Source organism: Fundulus heteroclitus, chromosome 8 (genome assembly GCF_011125445.2).
Source record: "Fundulus heteroclitus isolate FHET01 chromosome 8, MU-UCD_Fhet_4.1, whole genome shotgun sequence".
Lineage (NCBI taxonomy): Eukaryota > Metazoa > Chordata > Actinopteri > Cyprinodontiformes > Fundulidae > Fundulus > Fundulus heteroclitus.
The window spans coordinates 13,431,653-13,454,512 of record NC_046368.1 but is presented as its reverse complement, the minus strand read 5'-3'; the positions used below and the strand labels follow the sequence as shown (position 1 = coordinate 13,454,512).

The 22,860-nt window shown below is 40.0% G+C and overlaps 2 protein-coding genes across 5 annotated transcripts in view; one reads left to right on the top strand and one right to left on the bottom strand.

Moving 5' to 3' along the window:
* The window catches only part of tnksa (tankyrase, TRF1-interacting ankyrin-related ADP-ribose polymerase a), a 182,576-nt gene that overhangs the window by 32,365 nt on the left and 127,351 nt on the right, over window positions 1-22,860 (top strand). The gene's annotated exons all lie outside the window — the stretch shown is intronic.
* LOC118563918 lies at window positions 1,526-13,342 on the bottom strand. Of its 4 annotated transcripts, XR_004931526.1 has the most exons (9): window positions 13,267-13,342; window positions 12,023-12,157; window positions 8,884-8,949; window positions 8,145-8,207; window positions 5,830-5,907; window positions 5,350-5,439; window positions 4,854-5,015; window positions 4,390-4,482; window positions 1,959-2,176 (listed from the first exon to the last, which is right to left on the bottom strand). XR_004931526.1 is itself a non-coding variant. In XM_036140135.1 (6 exons), the coding sequence occupies exons 1-6, from the start codon at window positions 6,885-6,887 to the stop codon at window positions 1,956-1,958; spliced, it is 1,518 nt and encodes a 505-aa protein (XP_035996028.1). In that variant the 5' UTR covers window positions 6,888-6,900; the 3' UTR covers window positions 1,529-1,955. The 4 variants fall into 4 exon arrangements, 2 of the variants coding, with proteins under 2 accessions (XP_035996029.1, XP_035996028.1); XR_004931527.1 differs by lacking the exon at window positions 5,830-5,907; XM_036140135.1 differs by lacking the exons at window positions 8,145-8,207; window positions 8,884-8,949; window positions 12,023-12,157; window positions 13,267-13,342 and adding an exon at window positions 6,014-6,900 and having other exon boundaries at window positions 1,529-2,176.

The window sequence follows — 22,860 nt, the reverse complement described above, 5'->3', positions numbered from 1 at the left end:
ATACCGAAAATAATCTGGGCTTCTTTTTTTTAATGAAAAAGACATTTAATATAGGTGACTGGCCTAAATATCTGAATAGTGAAGCTAAAGTAAAACTGACTTAAGTCAGGACGCTGGCTCTCCTAGTTTCTATGTTCAATCTCTTATAGATTTCTGAGAACCTGATCTCACATCTCACTTATTTTTTTGTTATTAATGGCTTTTGATAATGTTTTGATTTTGTTTTCTTCAGCATCATGTAACATTGAGGAAAAGGGGTCCCAATTAGTGTCCTAATAAAAAAACAAAAACAAATATGTTTAGACACGTTCCTAAAAAAAAAAAAAACTCTGGAAAGTGGGATGCAAACTTGCTCCACACAAAGTTTGACAGCAAGAGTTTGAAAAGGGCAATTAATATTAATTTTTCAGTCTTCAAATATTTAGGAGAGAGAGAAATGTTGGAATGAATATACAGTCAGAAGAGAAATGAGAGTAAAAAGAGGGACAGTCCATTAGCTCCTGTTAATTACCTCCATTGGTATTCAAAGATCAGCTGCTTCTCAGCCCCGAAAATCAATTCTCTTCTCTGGACCATGTCAAAGCACGCACACACACACACACACACACACACACACACACACACACACACACACACACACACACACATACTCGTTTATCTGCCCCGGTGGGGACAGTGGACAAAAAGGTGTCCGGTGGGGACCACCCTTTCTAAATGAGATACAGACATGGTTCCAAGTCCCAAATTTTTTTTTTGATTTTAGATTTTCATATATCGCTTAAAATGTTAAGATTTCACATTTTAAATTTTTCACTTATTGCATATGAAATTTACTAACACAATGGGGACTTAAGAAGTGGGTTGGTACCAGGTGCCGCCCATAGGGGGGGACAAAACGGTCTGTTGTCCCGGGCCCAGAGTGAGTGAGTGAGTAAGTGAGTGAGAGAACCTACAACCTACAACATTCTCTCCTACAGACTTCTGGAATTGACAGCCTACAACAAAAATTGATGGAGACAAAAATAAAAAAAACAAAAGCACTACTGAAGCGGCTGCTGGATGTAACACTCTTCTTAGCCTTCAGGAATATGCCATTCAGAGGCAGCGCAAATACACTAGATGAGCCAGACAATGGAAATTTTCTTGCCATAATTGAGCTGTTAGCAAAGTATGATGTTATTTACTGTGGGAAAGGAACATGAGGTTACAAAAACAGTCTTTGCTTACTTTGTTCAATTTTGCAAAACTGTAGTAGCTACTAACAGTACACACAATTAAACTACCCAGTGTAAAAACACCATAGGCTGAGTGATACAAACAAGCTACACAAATGTTGAATGAAAAGTCTGTCATTTATTTTTAACAGCAGGCAACATTACTGATATACAGAAATGTTAATAATTAATGTAAAGATCAGTAACTGCTACAATTGGAACCCATTAATGTAAAATATTTTCAATATTTGAATGAATTCAATTCCAGTCCTCACAACCCCCTGCCCTGCATGTTTTAGATGTGTCCCTCCTCCACCACACCTGATTCAAATGAGTGTCTCGTTATCAGGCCTCTGCAGAGCTTGATGCCGAGCTGATCATTTAAATCAGGTGTGGTGAAGGAGGGACACATCTAAAACATGCAGGGCAGGGGGGTGCGAGGACTGGAATTGAGAAGCCCTGGTGTAGAGTAATTATGACTCAGAATATGAGCAATATGTGAGGGTTAAACAAACTTTTTAAAACATTTGCTAATCCATGAATTGAAGAAGCATAACAGTACAAAAAAATTTCTGTTATGTATGAAATAAATTGCATAAAATAAAGTGCAATCTGAGCAGATCACTGCTCTCTAACAGCAGAACTTCAAAAGCTGACCTCTGAGGTTCAGCTAATCAACAGATCAAATGGTGAGAGCTGCATTAACAGTTGCTCTTTCAAACACAAAACAAGAGCTTGCAGTTACCTCGTAGACCGCCGTTTCCAGGTGTCTATGCGGTTTTTCACATAGTATTTCACAGCATCCCAGGTCCTACCTTTCAGTGCATCTGGGAATGCATGGATACATTCAAGACACTGTGCTTTCCCAGGAACCTTGCCAGTCTTAATGTTGTGCATTAGCTTTTGTTCCACAGCGTGGACTTCTGCTTTGCTCCACATCTTCCTCTTCTTTCTTGATGAATCTATGAAAAATAAAATAAGATGAAATAAAGGTTCGTAGGGGTGATTACTATAGATGTGTGTGTGTGTGCACTATAGACAGTCCAGAGGCTGCACTGCCACTGTTGATGGATTGAGCCAGTTTTCAACTGGAACTGGTTCTCAATTCTTATCCCTAATTTTGATGCAAACAGTAAGTGAACATAAAAAAGGCAGCATGAGTTGTTCAATCCTTATAAGCCTATTATTGCAAATTCTATAAGAAAAATAAATTGTCAATTATCGTAAATCGTAAATTGTCAACAGTTTTTCCTGTCTGTAAGCACTGTGATAAAATAATGCCTTATTTTAGTTTATTTTTAATCTGGAGGAGAGTTCATTAGAACGACGGTCTGTGGCGAGATCCTAAAGGAGAGAAACCATTCAGTTGAGTTTGTTGCAAACATCTGACCGGTGGCGACGGGTTAATGCGGGGTGCTGAGGCGCCGCCCCTCCAAATAGCTGGACAAAATTTACTTAAAGTACTTGATTCTAAAATCGACCAACTCGGAAAAACTTATTTCCAGAAAATGGGGCATTAAGATCGGGATTGCGCTGGTAAAGATATTTTTTTTTAACTCAAAAGTGCCCCTTGGCAACCGCTAGGTGGAAAATCCACATCTGGGTCACGTGGTACGATGACGTAGTTCGTTGACTTAGCTCCGGCTAAGCTACAGAGAGTGCAATGGAGACACAACGACAAGTTCACATGTGGATTCACAAAGTGATGATTTTAACATGAAATACAGCGCAAGCTTCTGTTACAATTCGGCTATATAATAATAAAACATTTTAGGAGATTCAACGAAATGGGTTGGAATCAGGTTTTATAATCGCGGTTCAGATGTAAACACGGAAACAACTCGTCAAAGCCCGACTGCCTGGCATAGTTTATCACGGCCGCTGAAATTCGCCAAAACAGCACATAAAAGAAAAGGATCTTTATCAGAACAAACCACAGTGTCTCAGCATTATTTGTTCCCGGAATTTTACTTGATAATCTAGACGTAAGACCGGACGCGCATTTATTAGTTGCGCCGCGGCTCTTATATTCTCCGGATCGGGGGAGCAGCAGGATGGCAGCAGCGTAGCAGAGCGGCAGAGAGAATACTTGGAGCGCCGGAGTAGCAGACCGATAGACCCACAACCCAAAGGGCTGATATCCCCACCGCGGATTTAAACATCTCGGGGTTTTGCGGGGTAGCAGGGCTGTGCTGAGAGGAGGTGTGGCTAACGCGTCGCTCCAAAGCAGGTTGCTATGGTGACAGCCAGATTTCTGCACTCCCACAGTGTGAGGAGTGAGGAAGAGGAGCTGCAGCGTTAGTAAACCCAGGCTGAGAGCTTCTCTGGGCTCAGGTTGCTCAGAAATTGTCTCGGCTGGAGTGGGACAGACACTCCACTCAGGACTCGTGAGGCAGTGCTGCGTCTGAGGCTAAAGCTTAGAGGCTACCGGCTACTGGGCGGTTCCATTGAGCGAGGACTTTCTCTCCTCCGGGACTCTTCGGGTTCTGAAATGTGTGTAAGGAGACGTTCTCCTTGTTGGTATCTGAACAACCATAAACAACACACATTTTAAACATGTTTTATCCGTCTATTTTAATTTGAGAAAAGCGAGTTTTGCAAACAGGAAGTAACGTGTTGCCATGTAAACAGATCAACGCTTGTCAACGAACTACGTCATCGGTCACGTGACACGCGGCGAAATTTTTTAAGGAGGCTTGAGATAAAAAGCCTGAAAAATACAATTTGTCATCGAAATTTTTAATTTTTTTTACTCAGGTCATATTGATATATGAACTTTATAATATATAGCAACTTGTATGATCTCAGAATCAAGAAGTACTTTAATCATATTAAACATAAATGATTTAGAAAATGCAAAATAATTATGAAATAAAAAGTATTTGTTTGCAAGATGCTCCTGTTAGTCTCTCCGCACCTGTCAGCATTCATTATAAATCAATTCCAAATGGTATTTTACTAATGTATATGTACTTCCTGTGTGCGGTGCGCCGGCCTAATGAGTCAACATAAGCCCTCAAACTTTGACAAGCACATGACCCGAAGCTGCTCTCTCATTGGCTTCCGTCAGTTTTCCCACAGGGCGCAGCTCTTCAGTGTTTTGAGAGCATACGAGACTCAATACGTGTATCAAGTGGATTGTTACATACACTGAAACAGGTTATTGGTCAAATACCTTTTCTTGGCTGTGATGAGGTATCAGACTCAGGGTCCTCCTCTCTAGATGTCCTCTTGGTGGGTTTCATCTTCTTCACACGTCTTGACTCGTCTTGAAAACAGAGATTCAATGATAGAAAAGTTAACTTAAAGCACTGCATCTTTGAAGACTTTAAAGAAAGCACATTTTCAAATACGTTTTCAAATTTTAAGTTTTTTCTCCAGGTATGATGAGGATATTGATTTGTGTATCTTGCATCAAATTACATATAAACACATAAAATTACAGAAACTTTCCCTGGTGCAGACATTGAAGACAGAAAGTTGTGGTAAAAGTTAAATAGACAAGGTAGAGCACAGCTTAAAAACCAATAAATGACAAAGTAAAGTACTCCAATATTAAAAGAAATTTATAATAAAAAATTCTGAATTGTGTATCAAGTGGATTATTACACCCACTGAAACAGGTTATTGGTCAAATACCTTTTCTTGGCTGTGATGAGGTACCAGACTCAGGGTCCTCCTCTCTAGGTGTCCTCTTGGTGGGTTTCATCTTCTTCACAGGTCTTGACTCAAAACAGTGATTCAATGGCTGTGATGAGGTATCAGAGTCATGGTCCTCCTCTGTCCAGTTCCTTGATCTACCTGTAGGCAAACAGATTGACAGAATGATGTTTTGAAAAGAGTGCCGTGGGGAATCCCACAGCATTCATCTATATAACGGGTGGTGATGGTAACAGTTACAAAAAAGCCTATAAAACTACCCTTCATACTGCTTGTCCGCTGCAATCCAAGTGTCTCGAAACCATGACATACACAGTTGACTTCAAACATAATTCAGTATATTTTTGTAGCCTAAATATTAACTGTAGCCTGTTCGCCTGTAGAGTATTAAAAAACTAGAGGATTTCTCATCAGCTTGAGGGTGTATAGATAATGATTGAATATTGACTTGGGATGAACTATTCCGTTAAAATACCTCTGGTTAGCTGTGATGAAGCATCAGACTCCTGGTCCTCCTCTGTAGGTGTCCTGTGAACGGGTCTAGTCATTTTCACTGGTCTTAGACCTTCAAGGAAAAACATAAAGATGCAATGTTAGAAAAGCTCACTTGAAGCACTGAATATACTAAATCATCCTCTCCATGAACTATGAGAACACAAGCCATGGCAACATTGACCTGTTTTGTTTTTAACTATATAGCAGGGTTGATAACCCACCCAAAGACGCTAAAACTGACAGAGATTAGACTTCAGACCCCCATTAGATAAAAGCTTTAGATATTTTACATACATAAAGTTTATTAAACCCATGACAAAATAGCTCTGCAAAACATTCTGTAATTGGGTTATGGTGTGAACAAGTGAAAAAAAATGAATCCCCTTCTTGCTGTGAACACCCAGGAACCCCTGGGAGTGCCCAGACCCCACTTCGAGAACCACTGGTTCAGTGAATGTACCTGATGAGTTAGAGGATAGACTCGACATCACATCTTCATCTTCACTTCCAGATAGAGAGCTGTCTTCAGGTACTTCCTCTGAATAAACACAGCAAAAAATGTTGTGAAGCAGCATGACAAACCTATGACACATTTATCCCATCACATTAAATGATAAAATAGTGTGTGCAAGGTGAGGTTTTACCATTTGGATCAACGTTGATCTCGTCCAATGTCAGGCCTTTAAATTTTGATAGCTCTCCTCTTCCACAGGCCATAAGCAACTTTGCAACTTTCGCAACTTGTAATGTCCCTTCAGGGAGCCGATAATATTGTCGATGGACCCTGATGTTGTGACCCATGAAACCTGCAAGGCAGTCCTCCTCATTCTCTTTCAAGTTTAGAACTTGTGACATTGTTGCCATTTGTTTCCTTAATCTTGTTGATGTCAACGTTTGAGGGTCCTTCACCCCGCATTCACATGCAATAGCACGGATGGCATCAGATCCTCTGAGGTGACTTTCTGCCTCAGGTCTACCAAACAAATACACATTCTCATCTGGCACATCACATTGTCGTCGATATCTCACCAGCATCTGTATGGAGGACACCATGTCTGGGCTGAGTAAGACAGGGACCTTTCTGTCCCGCTTACCTTTGATTTCCACACGCTCAAAGTATTTGCAGAGCTTCTTTTCCATGTCAGTCAAGGCAAGATCAAGATCTGGATTACTGGCAAAGGTGTTTCTCAACATGAAGTCATTCAAGGACATCTTTGAAACTTCTCCCTCTCTCCTACGATTGAAGACGATCACTTCACAAAGTGTTAGTTTAGCAAGATTTAACCAGTTCCTCTTATTTGGTGCAGTTTCAAGATTGGATCGATACTTGGGCCTTTCTGTGTCAATGTGGTTGTGCAGTCTCACAACATCTTCACAGTAGGGGATAAGAAGAGGTTTATTCCACTTCGACTCTCTGAGGTTCCTCAGTGCATGCGAAGACACCCACTCATCCCATTTATTCTCTTTCAATGTCCTGAACGTCATCACATTTTCAAGGGCCTTCTTGTTCTCTGACATCCTTGCTTCAAACTCTGCAACATCTGCTATTTTAGTTAGACTATGGCCTAGTTTGAGCGCCAAGGATGGAATCTTGAAACTGCTGGTATCTTCACTCCATCCACAGACCATCTTCACAGCTTTCACAACGTGGCAGAAGTTTGCTGGCAGAAAGAAGTCATGTATTGTTTTCAGCTTGCCATGGGTCTTTGCTAGGAGAACTAATCTTCCCATTTCCCGCATTTTTTGTCTGATATATTGGTGTTGGCTTTTGTCTGTCCCTTTTTTGTTATAGAAGTGTTCTCCTAACTTCAGAATATATTTTTCTTGCCGAATTGTGTCTGTTATGTTGTCTTGATTCATGCCATTTACTAGGCACCAGACTTTGTCATTGATCTCCTTTGGGACAGGCTGTCCAGCAGCACAAAGTGACTGCACTCTGGTTCTGCCTGGCTTCATGCTTTTCTTTGCCAATTTGCATTTTTTCATGTGCCGCCACAACACTTTCCTTTTGAGTAATGCCTCACAGTATGTGCAGTGCAAATAGTCTTTTGCATTCACTGGTTCAGTGCTTTGTTGAGAGGGAACCATCACCCCTTTACCCTCCTCCAGGACCTCAAAGTTGTGGCGACGATTGCCTTTATTTCGAATTAGAGTTATCTGCAGCTTTCTCTCCACTGATCCTTTTGGATAACTGAATGCTCGTGCTACCTCCTCCAAGTTGCTGTGTTTCTTATCCAAGTGCCGTGCAATTTTGGCATATGGTTTAAAACAGTACAGACAGTACTGCCTCTTATCGTAGACTCGACCACCATTTTTTTTCTTTTTTAGCCTCAAGACTTTTACATCCGTGTCACTGGAGGATTCGGATAACTCACAATCTGCCATGGATTGGAAAGAGGAAGATGTGCTCTGTCTGCATTTCACAGGCTTCACACGACCTTTGTTCAAGCGTCGAACATCCGAGTTTGATGAACTGTAGTTTGTTGGAGACTTGAGCAGTTTGAGTTCTTTCTCAGATACTTCTGATTCTGGTGTAGAACTAGGCACATACTCATCCTCACTTTTTTCACTGCTTGTCATTGATTTATATTCAGAGATCCCAAGCATTTTCTTTGTAAGCTAGAAAAGTCAAAGTCAGATGGGACTCAATTAGTAAGTTTAAATACTTCCCACTTAAATTTTCCAATTACGCCTTTCCCATCAACAATAATATAGTTAGTAATTTTGTCATCACAACTGATTTCAAAATACACACTGGTTTGTCTGCAAACTTACAAAGACACTCTCAGTTCTCTTCAGTGGAGGAACATCTGGGTCTGAAGGGCACTGGTCCATTTCCTGAAAGAGTTACCAAAAACATAGTCTCAAATACAATTTCCAATTACAGAATAATCCATTTTTACTTTGTGTTAAAATAGATCTACAGCTTATAAATACAATAACTATTAATAAAAATTGAGCTTTCACTGTTACAAAGAAAATAAAGTATAATAGGTAAGAAACGGAGAACCAGCTGTGTAACAACCAAAAAGTCTAATATATACAGTGGGTCATGAAAGTATTCAGACCCTCAATTTTTTAGTATTTCTTATGTTGAAGCTTTGTGTCAAAGTAAAAAAAAAAAAAAGTTTCCTCAGGAATCACCACTCAGTACCTCGCGAGGACAACCCAAACCCAGAATTTTAGATTTTTTTTGCAAATGAATTAAAAAAGAAAATCTGAAATATCACATGAACATAAGCATTCACATAATTTCTGATCAATATCAAATGAATTTCACTAATAAAACATGTTTAACTATCCAACCGGGTGCGCTACTACATTTTTTAACGTGCTAGCTCCAGCAGTACAACCTAAAAAAGTAAGCGTACAGCCCTGATTAGTGTTCACAACCATATACGTTTTCTCTCTCTTTCTCTCTCCCCCAATTTGAGTAACCTGCTTTTAACCTGCTAATTCTAACCTGCTTGCATCTGTGGCATCACTCTTTATGTGCAACATCCCCTGCACTTACCTCCTCTGGCTCGTCTGTCTCCTCTCCATCCTCCTGATCTTTTGACTTTTCAGGGAGGGTTTGGCCCTGCAAATGAGGTCAGCACATGCAAAATACCAGTCAGTCCTGACATGCCTGAAAAATGTCTCATGCTCAGACTTTAGGTCAGCCATAATATTTTGGCCATCAAATGTAATTGACAGGCCAATGAAAATATCAACGGCCGTTGAGGCCAGTAACACCACATAAAAACGTCAAGCTCTTCTGCTCCTCAATAAACAGAGAATGGGACAGCAGCCTATCCAAACACAATGTTTTAAACCAGAATGGCAGGAGAAATTAAAATGGTTAAGTCATGAAAGTGTAGACGGAATAGACAAAACGTTCTGCAGTATTTGTGAGATGGCAGGTAGGACTAAAGGTTTTAACAAACGATCTATCAATCTGACCACACATTTGACACAGCAGGAAAGTGCGATGAAACAGCACTGTGATTAAGCTACCTGGTCCAAGAAAGACGCACTGACCTGCAGCTGAAAGCTGTTTACTACATGGCTACCATATATTATTTTTAGAATGAAGTGCCTCTTCATTTCATGGCTGTTTAGGCTATTTACATCTCAAAAAACTGCAATTTTTTTCACAGAAAACTTCAGATGGTTATTCAGACTTACACTGATGGGTTTGTTTACATCAAACAAGTTAGTCTGAAGCTCAGTGCATTTACAGTTAGTCTGAAGCTCAGTGCATTTACAGTTAATCTGAAGCTCAGTGCACTTACAGTTAATCTGAAGAAGAGTGCATTTACAGTTAGTCTAAAGCTCAGTGCATTTGCAATTAGTCTGAAGCTCAGTGCATTTGCAGTTGATCTGAAGCTCAGTGCATTTAGTTAGTCTGAAGCTCAGTGCATTTACAGTTAATCTGAAGCTCAGTGCATTTACAGTTAATCTGAAGCTCAGTGCATTTACAGTTAATCTGAAGAAGAGTGCATTTACAGTTAGTCTAAAGCTCAGTGCATTTACAGTTAGTCTGAAGCTCAGTGCATTTACAGTTAATCTGAAGAAAAGTGCATTTACAGTTAGTCTAAAGCTCAGTGTATTTACAGTTAGTCTGAAGCTCAGTGCATTTACAGTTAGTCTAAAGCTCAGTGCATTTACAGTTAATCTGAAACTCAGTGCATTTACAGTTAGTCTGAAGCTCAGTGCATTTACAGTTAATCTGAAGAAGAGTGCATTTACAGTTAGTCTAAAGCTCAGTGCATTTACAGTTAGTCTGAAGCTCAGTGCATTTACAGTTAATCTGAAGAAGAGTGCATTTACAGTTAGTCTAAAGCTCAGTGCATTTACAATTAGTCTGAAGCTCAGTGTATTTACAGTTAGTCTGAAGCTCAGTGCATTTACAGTTAGTCTGAAGCTCAGTGCATTTACAGTTAGTCTGAAGCTCAGTGCATTTACAGTTAGTCTAAAGCTCAGTGCATTTACAGTTAGTCTGAAGCTCAGTGCATTTACAGTTAATCTGAAGAAGAGTGCATTTACAGTTAGTCTAAAGCTCAGTGCATTTACAATTAGTCTGAAGCTCAGTGTATTTACAGTTAGTCTGAAGATCAGTGCATTTACAGTTAGTCTGAAGCTCAGTGCATTTACAGTTAGTCTGAAGCTCAGTGCATTTACAGTTAATCTGAAGAAGAGTGCATTTACAGTTAGTCTGAAGCTCAGTGCATTTACAGTTAATCTGAAGAAGAGTGCATTTACAATTAGTCTGAAGCTCAGTGTATTTACAGTTAGTCTGAAGCTCAGTGCATTTACAGTTAGTCTGAAGCTCAGTGCATTTACAGTTAGTCTGAAGCTCAGTGCATTTACAGTTAGTCTGAAGCTCAGTGCATTTACAGTTAATCTGAAGAAGAGTGCATTTACAGTTAGTCTAAAGCTCAGTGTATTTACAGTTAGTCTGAAGCTCAGTGCATTTACAGTTAGTCTGAAGCTCAGTGCATTTACAGTTAATCTGAAGAAGAGTGCATTTACAATTAGTCTGAAGCTCAGTGTATTTACAGTTAGTCTGAAGCTCAGTGCATTTACAGTTAGTCTGAAGCTCAGTGCATTTACAGTTAGTCTGAAGCTCAGTGCATTTACAGTTAATCTGAAGAAGAGTGCATTTACAGTTAGTCTAAAGCTCAGTGCATTTACAATTAGTCTGAAGCTCAGTGTATTTACAGTTAGTCTGAAGCTCAGTGCATTTACAGTTAGTCTGAAGCTCAGTGCATTTACAGTTAGTCTAAAGCTCAGTGCATTTACAGTTAGTCTGAAACTCAGTGTATTTACAGTTAGTCTGAAACTCAGTGTATTTACAGTTAGTCTGAAGCTCAGTGCATTTACAGTTAGTCTGAAGCTCAGTGCATTTACAGTTAGTCTGAAGATCAGTGCATTTACAGTTAGTCTGAAGATCAGTGCATTTACAGTTAGTCTGAAACTCAGTGTATTTACAGCTAGTCTGAAGCTCAGTGCATTTAGAGTTAATCTGAAGCTCAGTACATTTACAGTTAGTCTGAAGCGCTCCTGTACCTTAATTCAACCATGTAATATGAACTCAGAGGCACAATGTTTTTGTAGCATACTGGTAAGTATTTTCTCAATAATGGCTGAATATTTATATGATATGGAAGATGACTTTGAATACAGTGGTCAGCCATGTGACTGAAACGTGATTGCTACTTTTAATAAGCATGTCTGCTTCTTTGAAGTAAACAAACCCATCAGTGTAACTTTGAATAGCCATCTGAAGTTGTTTGTGCAAAGAAATTGTAGTTTTCTGAGATGTAATTAGCTTAAACAGAAGATCCATCCGCTCACATTAAAGCTGCAGTGGCGGTGCAAGGACAGAGGGAACTACTGCATAATAGGAGCATTTCAAAAAAATCTTCAGATTCATTCTTTTAAACCTTGAATAAAACAAGGCTATTTGTTATATTTTATTGTTGTATGCTAACTAAGGTCGTAAAGTTTGTGACGAGTTCATTCTGCTGAATATTTTTAATAAATATAATAGCCTACATTTGTTGGATAATAGCATTTGTGTTTTTGTTATATTACTGTTTAAAGAGTATTAAATTGCTATTTAAAATATGACTTGTAGGTATTGGAATATTTGCAGGCCTCCATCTCACCTCACGCTTCTTATTCTTCGAAATGAGCAGGTCCATGTCTATCAGCTGGTTTATGTTAATGGTGGTAGTGGTCGTCTCCTCTGGGGGTAAATCCACCTTGAGCTGCTGAGACTTTTGGTGGTTCAAAGCTCCTATCTAGATGAAAGAGTGGAAGAGGAAAGGAGGCAAGGAGATGAGACAAGGAGAAACTTATATATAACATATAACATAACAGAATCAACACTTGGGAACAGCACAAGACTTTTGAAGAATAATTTGTCCTGTGTGATCTTTTAGTGTTTACTCTATATGCTTTCAAAAGTGGCACAGTGCTGCAGCTGATAATGCCACTGCTAAAATTTTACATGAGTAAGCATAACAAACACAAACTACTGTTTAAAAAAGCTACAGGTCTTTAAACTGGTTAACAGCTCTGTGGTAAAATGCATCCTCTCTTGCTGCTGCTCAGACTCACTGCTGCTTTTAGAGGAGGTGCAGGCTGCAGTCAGCCTCATAAAAAAACTTATTTTAATATATTTAGCTAATTAGACTCAATTGCTACATACAGTAAATGTCTGCTTTGAGTCTGTTCATAACAGTTCATTATCAGTATAATAAGCTCTGTATTGTTTGAAAAACTTCATCTCAATGACAGATTTGTTGCCAATGACAGCAAGGAGCTCTACTCGACTTGATAACGTGAAACCTAAAGTCTGTTTCATCCTGTCGGCCTGTTGTATGTGTGGAGCTCAGCCTCACCTTCCACAGACAGAGCAGAGGAGAGAGACAGAGCTCGCTGCAAAACTCCCATTTTAGTTTGCATAGAATAATTTTTAATAGCATATGCAGTCAAAACTGTCGCACTGTAACGTTACAGCCCTGAATAAATGGTGCAAACTGGAGCAAGTCCCAAAAAAATAATTACATGAATAATTACATTGGAAATTAGGTTGTTGCTTGTAAACAGAGGCCTTAGGAAAGGAGGCTATATTTAAGAGGTACAGTCCGATAAAATACCTGTAGTTTACCGTATTAGCCGACAGCAACACCAGCCTGCAACACCAGTGTGTTAGCAGGGTTAGCTAACCCTGCTAACACACTAGCGTTAGCAGGGTTAGCTAACGCTAACTGGCTTATGCTAACTACTCTGTTAAGAGAAATATCACTGTTTATCATAACTTATCGAGTAATATCACTGTTAATCGTAACCTATCGTTTAAAAATCATGCCAGATTAAATCAAAAATAAGAGAATTTAAAACTTACCAGCTGCTGGTGTCGAGTCGGACAGCTCCCGCTTCTTGAAACTCCTGTAACTCTCTGGTGCTGCTGCGGTCCCGTCGCGCCGTGTGGAGGGGAGAGCGGGAGGGAGGGGGCGGGAGCGGGAGGGGGGGAGGGGCTCACCGTGCACCTGCAGAGCTGCAGCTGGCAGGGCGTTGCTCTGCAGAGGGCGGCCCCTTTGAAGCTGATGGGCCATTAACTGAGGCTCTGCAGAGGACCACACAATATTTCTCCACTTCTCAGCTCACAGGGGAGCTTTACAGACTAGTGCTGCAAATAACTAATGTTTTATATTTAACACTAAACTGCAAACTAGAAAATTATTAACATTAAAGTCTCTCTCCTTAACCAAAGTTTCACTATACTAGTGGTGGACACTAACTAAGTACTTTAGCCCACTTTACTAGTATTTCTATTTTATGCAACTTTAAACTTACAATCCACTACATTTCAGAGGGAATACTGTACTTTCTAAACCTTTACTTTTTATTGACCTAAATAATCTAGATGCAGTGTAATTACTACTTTGGCTGTACTAGATATTTGATATATTCAGTAGATTGAATATATCAAATACCTAGTATCCTCAAGTTGTTGACTAAATTAATAGTAACCTATAATTAAAAGTATTTTCCCATTTCATGGACACAAGCCATTCCTGGCCTAGTTTCAGAGAGCACTTTGGAGGCCCAGTATATAATGTGAAGCTTTTTGTTAATTTGTTTGTTTGTTTTTAGTGGTAATAGTGACAAAAATGAGTAACCCTCAGACAATACTGCTGACAACCTCGGGCATATGTTTGGAGGAAGGCCTGAAGAATGTTGGTTAGGGTTGGGTTCAAATGCAGCGCTTTAAAAAGAGCACTATGAGGGGCACAGGCTCTTGGGGGCTCTGAGTATTCAAAAAAACTCCTTAAAAACCAAAAAGGGCTCATGAAAACCCAATTAAAAGAATGCACAACAGACAACACTACATAAAGAAGCCTAACGTACAATATCAGCATTTGACTTACCTATTACCAAAGCTAAAAAAATATGTTACAGTTTTTATCATACAGAATGAAGACTTTTAACAACTGAATTGCAGATATGCTCATACACTGTCAACTCACAATCTAACTCATACCTTTAGATTAAAAGTTTTAACAAATTTAAGACCTCACATCTTGTCTCTGTCGTGCTGCTGCATTGCTGCTCTAACACATACAAAATGGCTTCAGTTATGCATATGTGTAGGCTACAGCTACAGCAAGTATAGAGATTGCCCATTTTAAAATTAAACAGGAAAAAGTCCACTTATTGTTCCCTATGCAGTAGTATTTGTGCAGAACACTAGTGGGTTGTTCCATTACAGCTGATAACCTAATCATAACCTAACCCAAACCTTATAGCACTGTGGAAATAATTAAATAATTATTGAAAATGTATCTGCAAATCAACTGCAATGAACCGTGCTCTCCGTCAACACTGTGATAATCAGAAACAACAGCAATTGATAAGCTTAGAACTCAGGAAGACAGTGAAAAGAGTTTGGAGACAGCTAAATTAGCTTTGATAATACTGTGTGAGCATGACAGAGGGGCCTACGTTCTCTGACTGTGTAAGGATGCTTAATTTGTTAACAGAAAAGTGCTGATGTTAGCTGTTAGCTGCTAGCTGTTAGCCGCTAACACTGACAATGACATACTGATAAAAGATAAATGCTAGCCGTTTTTCACTACAGGGATCTCTGGCTGCTGTGCTGGTACTGGAACCCAGTGGTTATCTAGCAAGTCTGTTATTCAGTGTCAATAGCCACACTCTTTAAGAGTCACAACAGTAAGCTCTGCTTTACGTCTGCAGAGCAGCGACCTCAGAGCAGGAAAGTTCATGGGTTAGCACTAGAATAATGCTGAGAGGGGAGAAGACATGGCCAAGCTGTAGCCAGTCTCTACTAGCCATCTTTCACATCAAGTCACCACTTCTTACACTGTTTTCCTGCTAGTGTGGGTGGACCAGAGCCAGGCAGAGACCGCTGTGTCCCAGGACAGGAAAACATTTTCTTTCTATCGAGCTCTATAGTATTTTTTGGGGGGTATGCAAATTTTGTTTCCTTTGCTGGCACTGTATTTAATTCTCCTGGACTAAGAAATACCAATTGCTGCTCTGAGTATTCAAAAAAACTCCTTAAAAACCAAAAAGGGCTCATGAAAACCCCATTAAAAGAATGCACAACAGACAACACTACATAAAGAAACCTAATGTACAATATCAGCATTTGACTTACCTATTACAAAGCTAAAAAAAATGTTAGTTTTTATCATACAGAATGAAGACTTTTAACAACTGAATTGCAGATATGCTCATACACTGTCAACTCACAATCTAACTCATACCCTTAGATTAAAAGTTTTAACAAATTTAAGACCTCACATTTTGTCTCTGTCGTGCTGCTGCATTGCTGCTCTAACACATACAAAATGGCTTCAGTTATGCACATGTGTAAGCTACAGCTACAGCAAGTATAGAGATGGCCCATTTTAAAATTAAACAGGAAAAGTCCACTTATAGACCCCTTGCATCTGACGTCACAGTCACGTGATTGGGGGTGCGCGCCTCCATCTTGGTGGGCAGGCTTGCCTGACAGCCCATCTACTACATGACAAAACGGGTGATTTAGAGCGTACTTTTAGTTAGTTTATTTTTGGAATCTAAGCAATGCCTACGACTTGTTGTGCTCCCGGTTGCACAGAGAGGCATTCCAAATCGTTGGATGTACGTTTCTGTCGTTTACCGAAGGATGAGGAAAGAAGAAAGAATTGGATATTTTCAATGAAAAGAGCGCAGGCAGACCCTCCCAATGGACTGGGGGAGCGATCATTCTACGAGAGAATTTGCAGTCTACACTTCATCTCCGGTAAATTACAACTTAATTCGGCTCTAGTCATTGTTCTATAGCGGCGGAGGGGAGGTGGCTATCGCTACACGGGCCGGAGAAGCGGCCCGTGTAGCGATAGCTACCTCCCCTCCGCCGCTGTGTGTAGCAGCAACAGCGGCTTCTCCGGCCCGTGTAGCTGTTGCTGCTTCAGACAGCGGCGGCTCTCCGGTCAGTGTAGCGATCGCCACCTCCCCTCCGCCCGTTCATGGGCGCTAGTACTTCTGTGTTTACGCTGCAATGTCGCCGACACCCCCACCCATTTTAACAAGACAAAAACACCAAAATAATCCGTAGTGAGTGATGTTTTTTTAACCTACCGGGCGGGTCTTCCTCTCTGCTTTCTGCTGTTGCACAAACATGTCTGAACATCCATCCATCCATTTTCTGACCCGCTTAATCCCTCATGGCGTCGCGGGCGTTTGATGGAGCCTTTTTCCTGATATAAAATAATTGCAGCCGTCCAGTGGTTTCAGGGGCTTTCGTGCTCTCTTGTCCATACTGGCCTGCGTGTTTATAAAGCAGCTGTGTCGCGGTACGAAACCCCTGGCCAGCATTTCACAGACTCGCTCCGTCCCTTCAGGCTTTGCTGTGTGGATCTGGCAATCTGATACCATCAACCATCAACTTACTCTTAAAACGGTCTTGTGATACGTTATCTAAAGAAGAAAAATACGTGGAGAACTAGTCATTTCGTCAAATGGCGTGCCAACCAATATGGCCGCCACGCAAGGGGTTCTGGGTAACGGAGTCACGTGGTTGCAAGGGGTCTATAGTTCCCTATGCAGTAGTATTTGTGCAGAACACTAGTGGGTTGTTCCATTACAGCTGATAACCTAATCATAACCTAACCCAAACCTTATAGCACTGTGGAAATAATTAAATAATTATTGAAAATGTATCTGCAAATTAACTGCAATGAACCGTGCTCTCCGTCAACACTGTGATAATAAGAAACAACAGCAATTGATAAGCTTAGAACTCAGGAAGACAGTGAAAAGAGTTTGGAGACAGCTAAATTAGCTTTGATAATACTGTGTGAGCATGACAGAGGGGCCTACGTTCTCTGACTGTGTAAGGATGCTTAATTTGTTAACAGAAAAGTGCTGATGTTAGCTGTTAGCTGCTAGCTGTTAGCCGCTAACACTGACAATGACATACTGATAAAAGATAAATGCTAGCCGTTTTCCACTACAGGGATCTCTGGCTGCTGTGCTGGTACTGGAACCCAGTGGTTATCTAGCAAGTCTGTTATTCAGTGTCAATAGCCACACTCTTTAAGAGTCACAACAGTAAGCTCTGCTTTACGTCTGCAGAGCAGCGACCTCAGAGCAGGAAAGTTCATGGGTTAGCACTAGGATAATGCTGAGAGGGGAGAAGACATGGCCAAGCTGTAGCCAGTCTCTACTAGCCATCTTTCACATCAAGTCACCACTTCTTACACTGTTTTCCTGCTAGTGTGGGTGGACCAGAGCCAGGCAGAGACCGCTGTGTCCCAGGACAGGAAAACATTTTCTTTCTATCGAGCTCTATAGTATTTTTTGGGGGGTATGCAAATTTTGTTTCCTTTACTGGCACTTTATTTAATTCTCCTGGACTAAGAAATACCAAATTGCGGCTCTGACTATTAAAAAAAAAACTCCTTAAAAAACCAAAAAGGGACTCATGAAAACCCCATTAAAAGAATGCACAACCGACAACACTACATAAAGAAGCCTAATGTACAATATCAGAAAAAAGCTAAAAAAATATGTTAGTTTTTATCATACAGAATGAAAACTTTTAACATCTGAATTGCAGATATGCTCATACACTGTCAACTCACAATCTAACTCATACCCTTAGATTAAAACCACAATTTGTGATGAGGATTGACTGTTCATCAAAAGGATTGATTTACTTTTGATAAACACTGAAAAGAGACTGATTGAAAACAGACATTACACAAGATTTTGAGTTGTTATATTTCATTTATATTGTTGGCATCTATTTGTGTTGCTGGAATAAGTCTATTTATTATTTTATTTTTATTTTTTTTAGTGCTTGTGTCACTACAATGAAATAACATATTTTGAGTTAAACAAACAGACACTGATTTAAAGGGAAGGTATGTTCCAGTCCATAAAATCTTTTATTTTATTGGCCTTAGGTAGGCCATTACTGCCAGACCCAGAATAAATTCCTGCTGATTACATTTGAATCTGATTTCATCTTTGTTTCTTGTTATTGAAAGAGGGACAAATTGATACTTGGTTACAGTACAGTGAAACATAATTTGAGTAGCTTAGTATGTGGATAAAGCTGATGTATTTAAGTGTGTTGCAAAAAATGATGCTTTTTGCAGAGTCTGGCAACCTACATTTATACATGAGAGTACTCGCATATATGTTTACTTTTAACACAGTTGAACAGGTCATAGTTATGTTTCTGCCACAACTGAGTAATTTCTTCTGAACCACTTCACTAGTGCTTACTAGTACAGTCAAAAGAAGTGTTTATCCCATTCAACAGTTCTTTTGACTGTACTGAATCACTAGAATCCGTTCATTAAAAAGATTCATTCAAAAACTGCATTCACCGGCTCATTCAGTGCTTAGCAGGAGCCCTGACTGCATAGTGCATAATTCTCTAACTCCCTGAACTGGTAAACAGCAAATGTTGCGTCATTCATTTCATGATTCAGCCCTGATTGAGGTTCACATTCACTCTTTAACAAGCTCACCGTGAGTACTGAAGGACGGTGCATTCATGGACCATAGTATATGGTCACTGGCGGGAGACACAGTGCTACTTTGAGTGGTATACATGTATTGCACGGGAGTCCTCAGCTCTGTACACTCACTGAACACGTTACATGGATGTTGGCAAGTTGACACAGCACTAATTTTAGCAGTAGGCTACAGTTACAAAACTTGAATCAAGTCCTTTGCCCTGAGTGGCAGTTCTCTCTGTGTACAGTACGCAAGTGAGCGTAAGTTCACTGAACAAGTCAGCGCTGACTGGTGGTGCGTTCACTGTTTCACAACTGCGTTTCACAACTGAAAAACAGCACAAAATGATTAAATTATGATAACCACAAGATCTATAATTATCTAAATGCACAAATGTTAAACTTTTAGGGGCTAAACCCACCACCCAATACCTCACAAACTCTGCACAAAGAAAGAGAACTGTATTGAGCATACAAAATTCAACAAATAAAAACAATGTGAACTCTATTAAATTCTCATGAGATATGAGACCCAAAATGTAATAATCAGGTAACAAAAGTGTATAAGAGGATAATAAACACATTCTAATGACAAAAATGGCATTCAGTCGCATAAAAAGTGCTGGTGGGGCCTGTATGAAAAAAACAGTACTGGTGGGGACTTAGTTCACACACTGTAATACCAGGTTTGGCCTTTGGTAGCGCTCTAGAGCACACACACAATTTCAGAAAATGAGCCTGCTGGGGACTTTGTGTACACACTGCTATACCAGGGTTGACCTCTGGGGTTGCTATAGAGCAAACACAAAGTCACAAAAAAACAGCCTGCTGGGGACTTCTCAGGAAACTTCACCAGCCATATTAGAAAGTCATTTCTATTCACTGGAGTGGTTCGCACCGTGGGGACCATGGTTTTGGTCCCCATGGTGTTTTTGGTACCCATGGTGTTGGTGTGTATTCATTGCCAATGTCCCCACCAGGATAGATAAACGAAAGCACACACACACACACACAACACACACACTCTGAATCAATCCTTCCTCCCTGATCCAGTGTTTGTTCTTGTTTTTACCACCGCTCCCTGCCCTCCGCTTAATTACCCATCCACGACTGAAGTACAACTTTTCTCTGGTTGGTCTGGTAACTTTTAAGAATATTTGTTTTTATTTAATTTATAGGGCAAAGAGAAAAATGCAAATTTATTAATTTAGAGATGCATCTATCGGAATTTTGGCAATAATTTCCGATCTCTAATTGTTGACCTGGAAGTGATTTGTAGGCTTTGAAGACTGATTGGTGAAAAACAAATCATATTTCATATTTGCGAGTTCAAGACCAGCCAGGGTTTTATCATGGTGACAATGCCACCAAGGTAAAAATAAAAAAAGGACTGTCATATTTGATACTTTTTCACCTTTTTATAGTTCTTAAAGGTGTAGTGGACATTTTTTTTTCTGGAAATGTAGGTAAGACACGCCCAAGTCTCTTTTTGAATAACTGTGCACAAGACTATCCTACCTGCTCTTCCGCTCCTCAGGGGATCGCATGAAAGAATATGCCAATCCACTGTGGTCTAATTTCTTTCTTCAGAGCCCATCCTTATCACAAAAACTTGTAAGACAGTTGCTTCTTACAACTTTCAGCCATTTTCAAAGTATATGGGTGAGAGCAGCGGAGCTACAATGTACGGCAAACACCGAAACTAACCAGATACATAAACACTAGAAATGCGCATCAGCAGCAACAGAAAATAGGCAAGGAACGTGCCCGCCCATTGGCTTTAAGTGAGCACGTCACAATTGACTATACTTTATATTATAAACCAGATCAACTCTTGTATCCTACTTTACTGTTCTACAGGTCCCCCCCTCCCTCCCTTTTTTTTCTACTGTGAATTTGGTGGTCTGGCTGATAAAGCGATCTGCCACCAGTTGTATCTCATGAAAGAGTTTTCTCTTGGGTGCTGTGTGGAAACAATTGAAGTGCTCAGTGAGTGAAAATGCTGCAGGCTGGATGACAACTAAGAGAGGGGTTGTCTTTCCAGCCAAAGCTGCTCATTCAAGCTGAAGAATGACGGCCTGTGTCACATAAGAGCTGGCATATCTCAAGACGTCCGTTCTAAATTGGTATTGACAAAGCAGGACTTCAGCTTTTTGCTCTCCGAGTTGATTTGATCTATGGGAATAGACTTCAGATGAGGATGACTTTCTTGGTGCTTTGATGGAACGCTTTAGACAGACAGTTGTCGTTCTCACTATGTGTCAGAAGGCGTTATACACCATCGCTGTGACATTTTATTTAACTAGTATCTACGTACCTGTAAAGATCCAAGATTTACTTGGGAATATTATCGCTTGGTGTGTAACACAGTATTTGGCTAAATCTCAGCTTTTTTCCAGGTCCACATACAGAAGTAGCCTGCAAATGAGTGAACAATCAGCATGTGTCGTAATTTAAGTTTATTGACACTTTAATAGTTATATCCTTACATACCACAAAACAGTACTCTTAAATAAATAGCCACGTAATATGCTTATTAGAAAAGACCAAAACCATTTGCCCCTGATAAAGTAAGGTTATATACACCAAGCGTCCATCCCTAGTTTATTGATAGTCCCCTTTAAAGCTAAATATAATCCTGCAATGGGCTCAATGAGCAGATATAAACAGATGTGGCGCCATTTACAGGCAGTAACACATAACTATCAGAAAGCTAGATGGTGACTAATAAATAATTGAGGGTCAGACTGAGCCGGACCCCTCTGCAATGCTTTGTGGTAAAGCGCCATCTCGGTGTGATCTGAAACCAGCCATTATTATTAACAGATCTATAGCAACTCTAAGAGGCCTCGTATCAGAACATCGCGGAGAAAGAAAATGTCCGTTCATAAACGGAAACAGGGACACAGCACCAAGGTAAGAACCAACAGATCAATCAATCCATTTATAATGTTGTTTGTACTTAAGACCGTAGAGCCTAAGAAGAGCATTGCTATTACTGTTATCACAGTATTAATAAGGACGTTTACTCACGTCAACCAACTCTGCGGTCACATTGGACCATTTTCCTTTTTTTTTTTTACACTGGATCTTGGACCTTTTGTTCATCGTTTCCACACTTTGCTGGGAGATGCTATTAGGTTAGTGAATATTCTCAGTCATCCAGGTCATGATCAATCCAAAAAAAAAAAAAGATTAAAAAAATAAACAACTAGACAAGTTGGTGCTAATGCATCAATTTATTGGCATGAAGTAACAAAAAACACAATAGAATCTGAAACTGAGTTAAAATATATGGTCACCCCCAAGTTTGTTTTGCAACTAAAAATAAATATGTGTTGGTCATTGTTATTGCACATTCCAACTAAATTTGTTCTCTATTTAACCCATCCGTTAGGGAGCAGTGGGCAATTTTTACAGCGCCTGGGGAGCAGTCTGGGGTTACAGGTCTTGCTCAGGGACCCAAGTGGGCAGTGTGTGGGGATTGAACCAGGTATTCACAACCTTCTCAGAGCTCACTGCTCTAACCACTAGGCCACCATCCCCCAACGCTAGCCGTCCGAGTTGGTTTTAAACAAAAGAATAAATATTCCTGAGCAGTTGCTTAGATTGTTGATTAAGCTGAAATAATGCTCAGATCAGTCTTGCCTTCTTTGATGCTTAATTTTTCAGTGTTCACCATTGCGTCATACTGGTGCACTGTCATTCCACGTTTCAGTCACCGATTTAAGAAAGTTCTTTAGTTATAGCGCTACATTTTGACATCTGAGACCCCTAAATGCCTTATGGACAGTATCTACATACAAGTTATATCCTGAAAAATCAGTTTTAAAACTTCGGAAATGCAGACGAAAAGAAAATGCAAAACATAATGCAAACATAAACTTTAATGGAGTCCTTCTATTTTCCTCGAGAAATTCCATCAGCTTGTCACAGTATGTTCTCAGCTTCGGGGG

Coding starts and splice junctions, on each gene's coding strand:
- LOC118563918 (XM_036140135.1), bottom strand. CDS start 6,887: ATGTCAGAGAACAAGAAGGCCCTTGAAAATGTGATGACGTTCAGGACA. Junction 5,908..6,013: donor GATCAACGTTGATCCAAATG/GTAAAACCTCAC, acceptor GTGTTTATTCAG/AGGAAGTACCTGAAGACAGC. Junction 4,483..4,853: donor CTCATCACAGCCAAGAAAAG/GTATTTGACCAA, acceptor TCTGTTTTCAAG/ACGAGTCAAGACGTGTGAAG.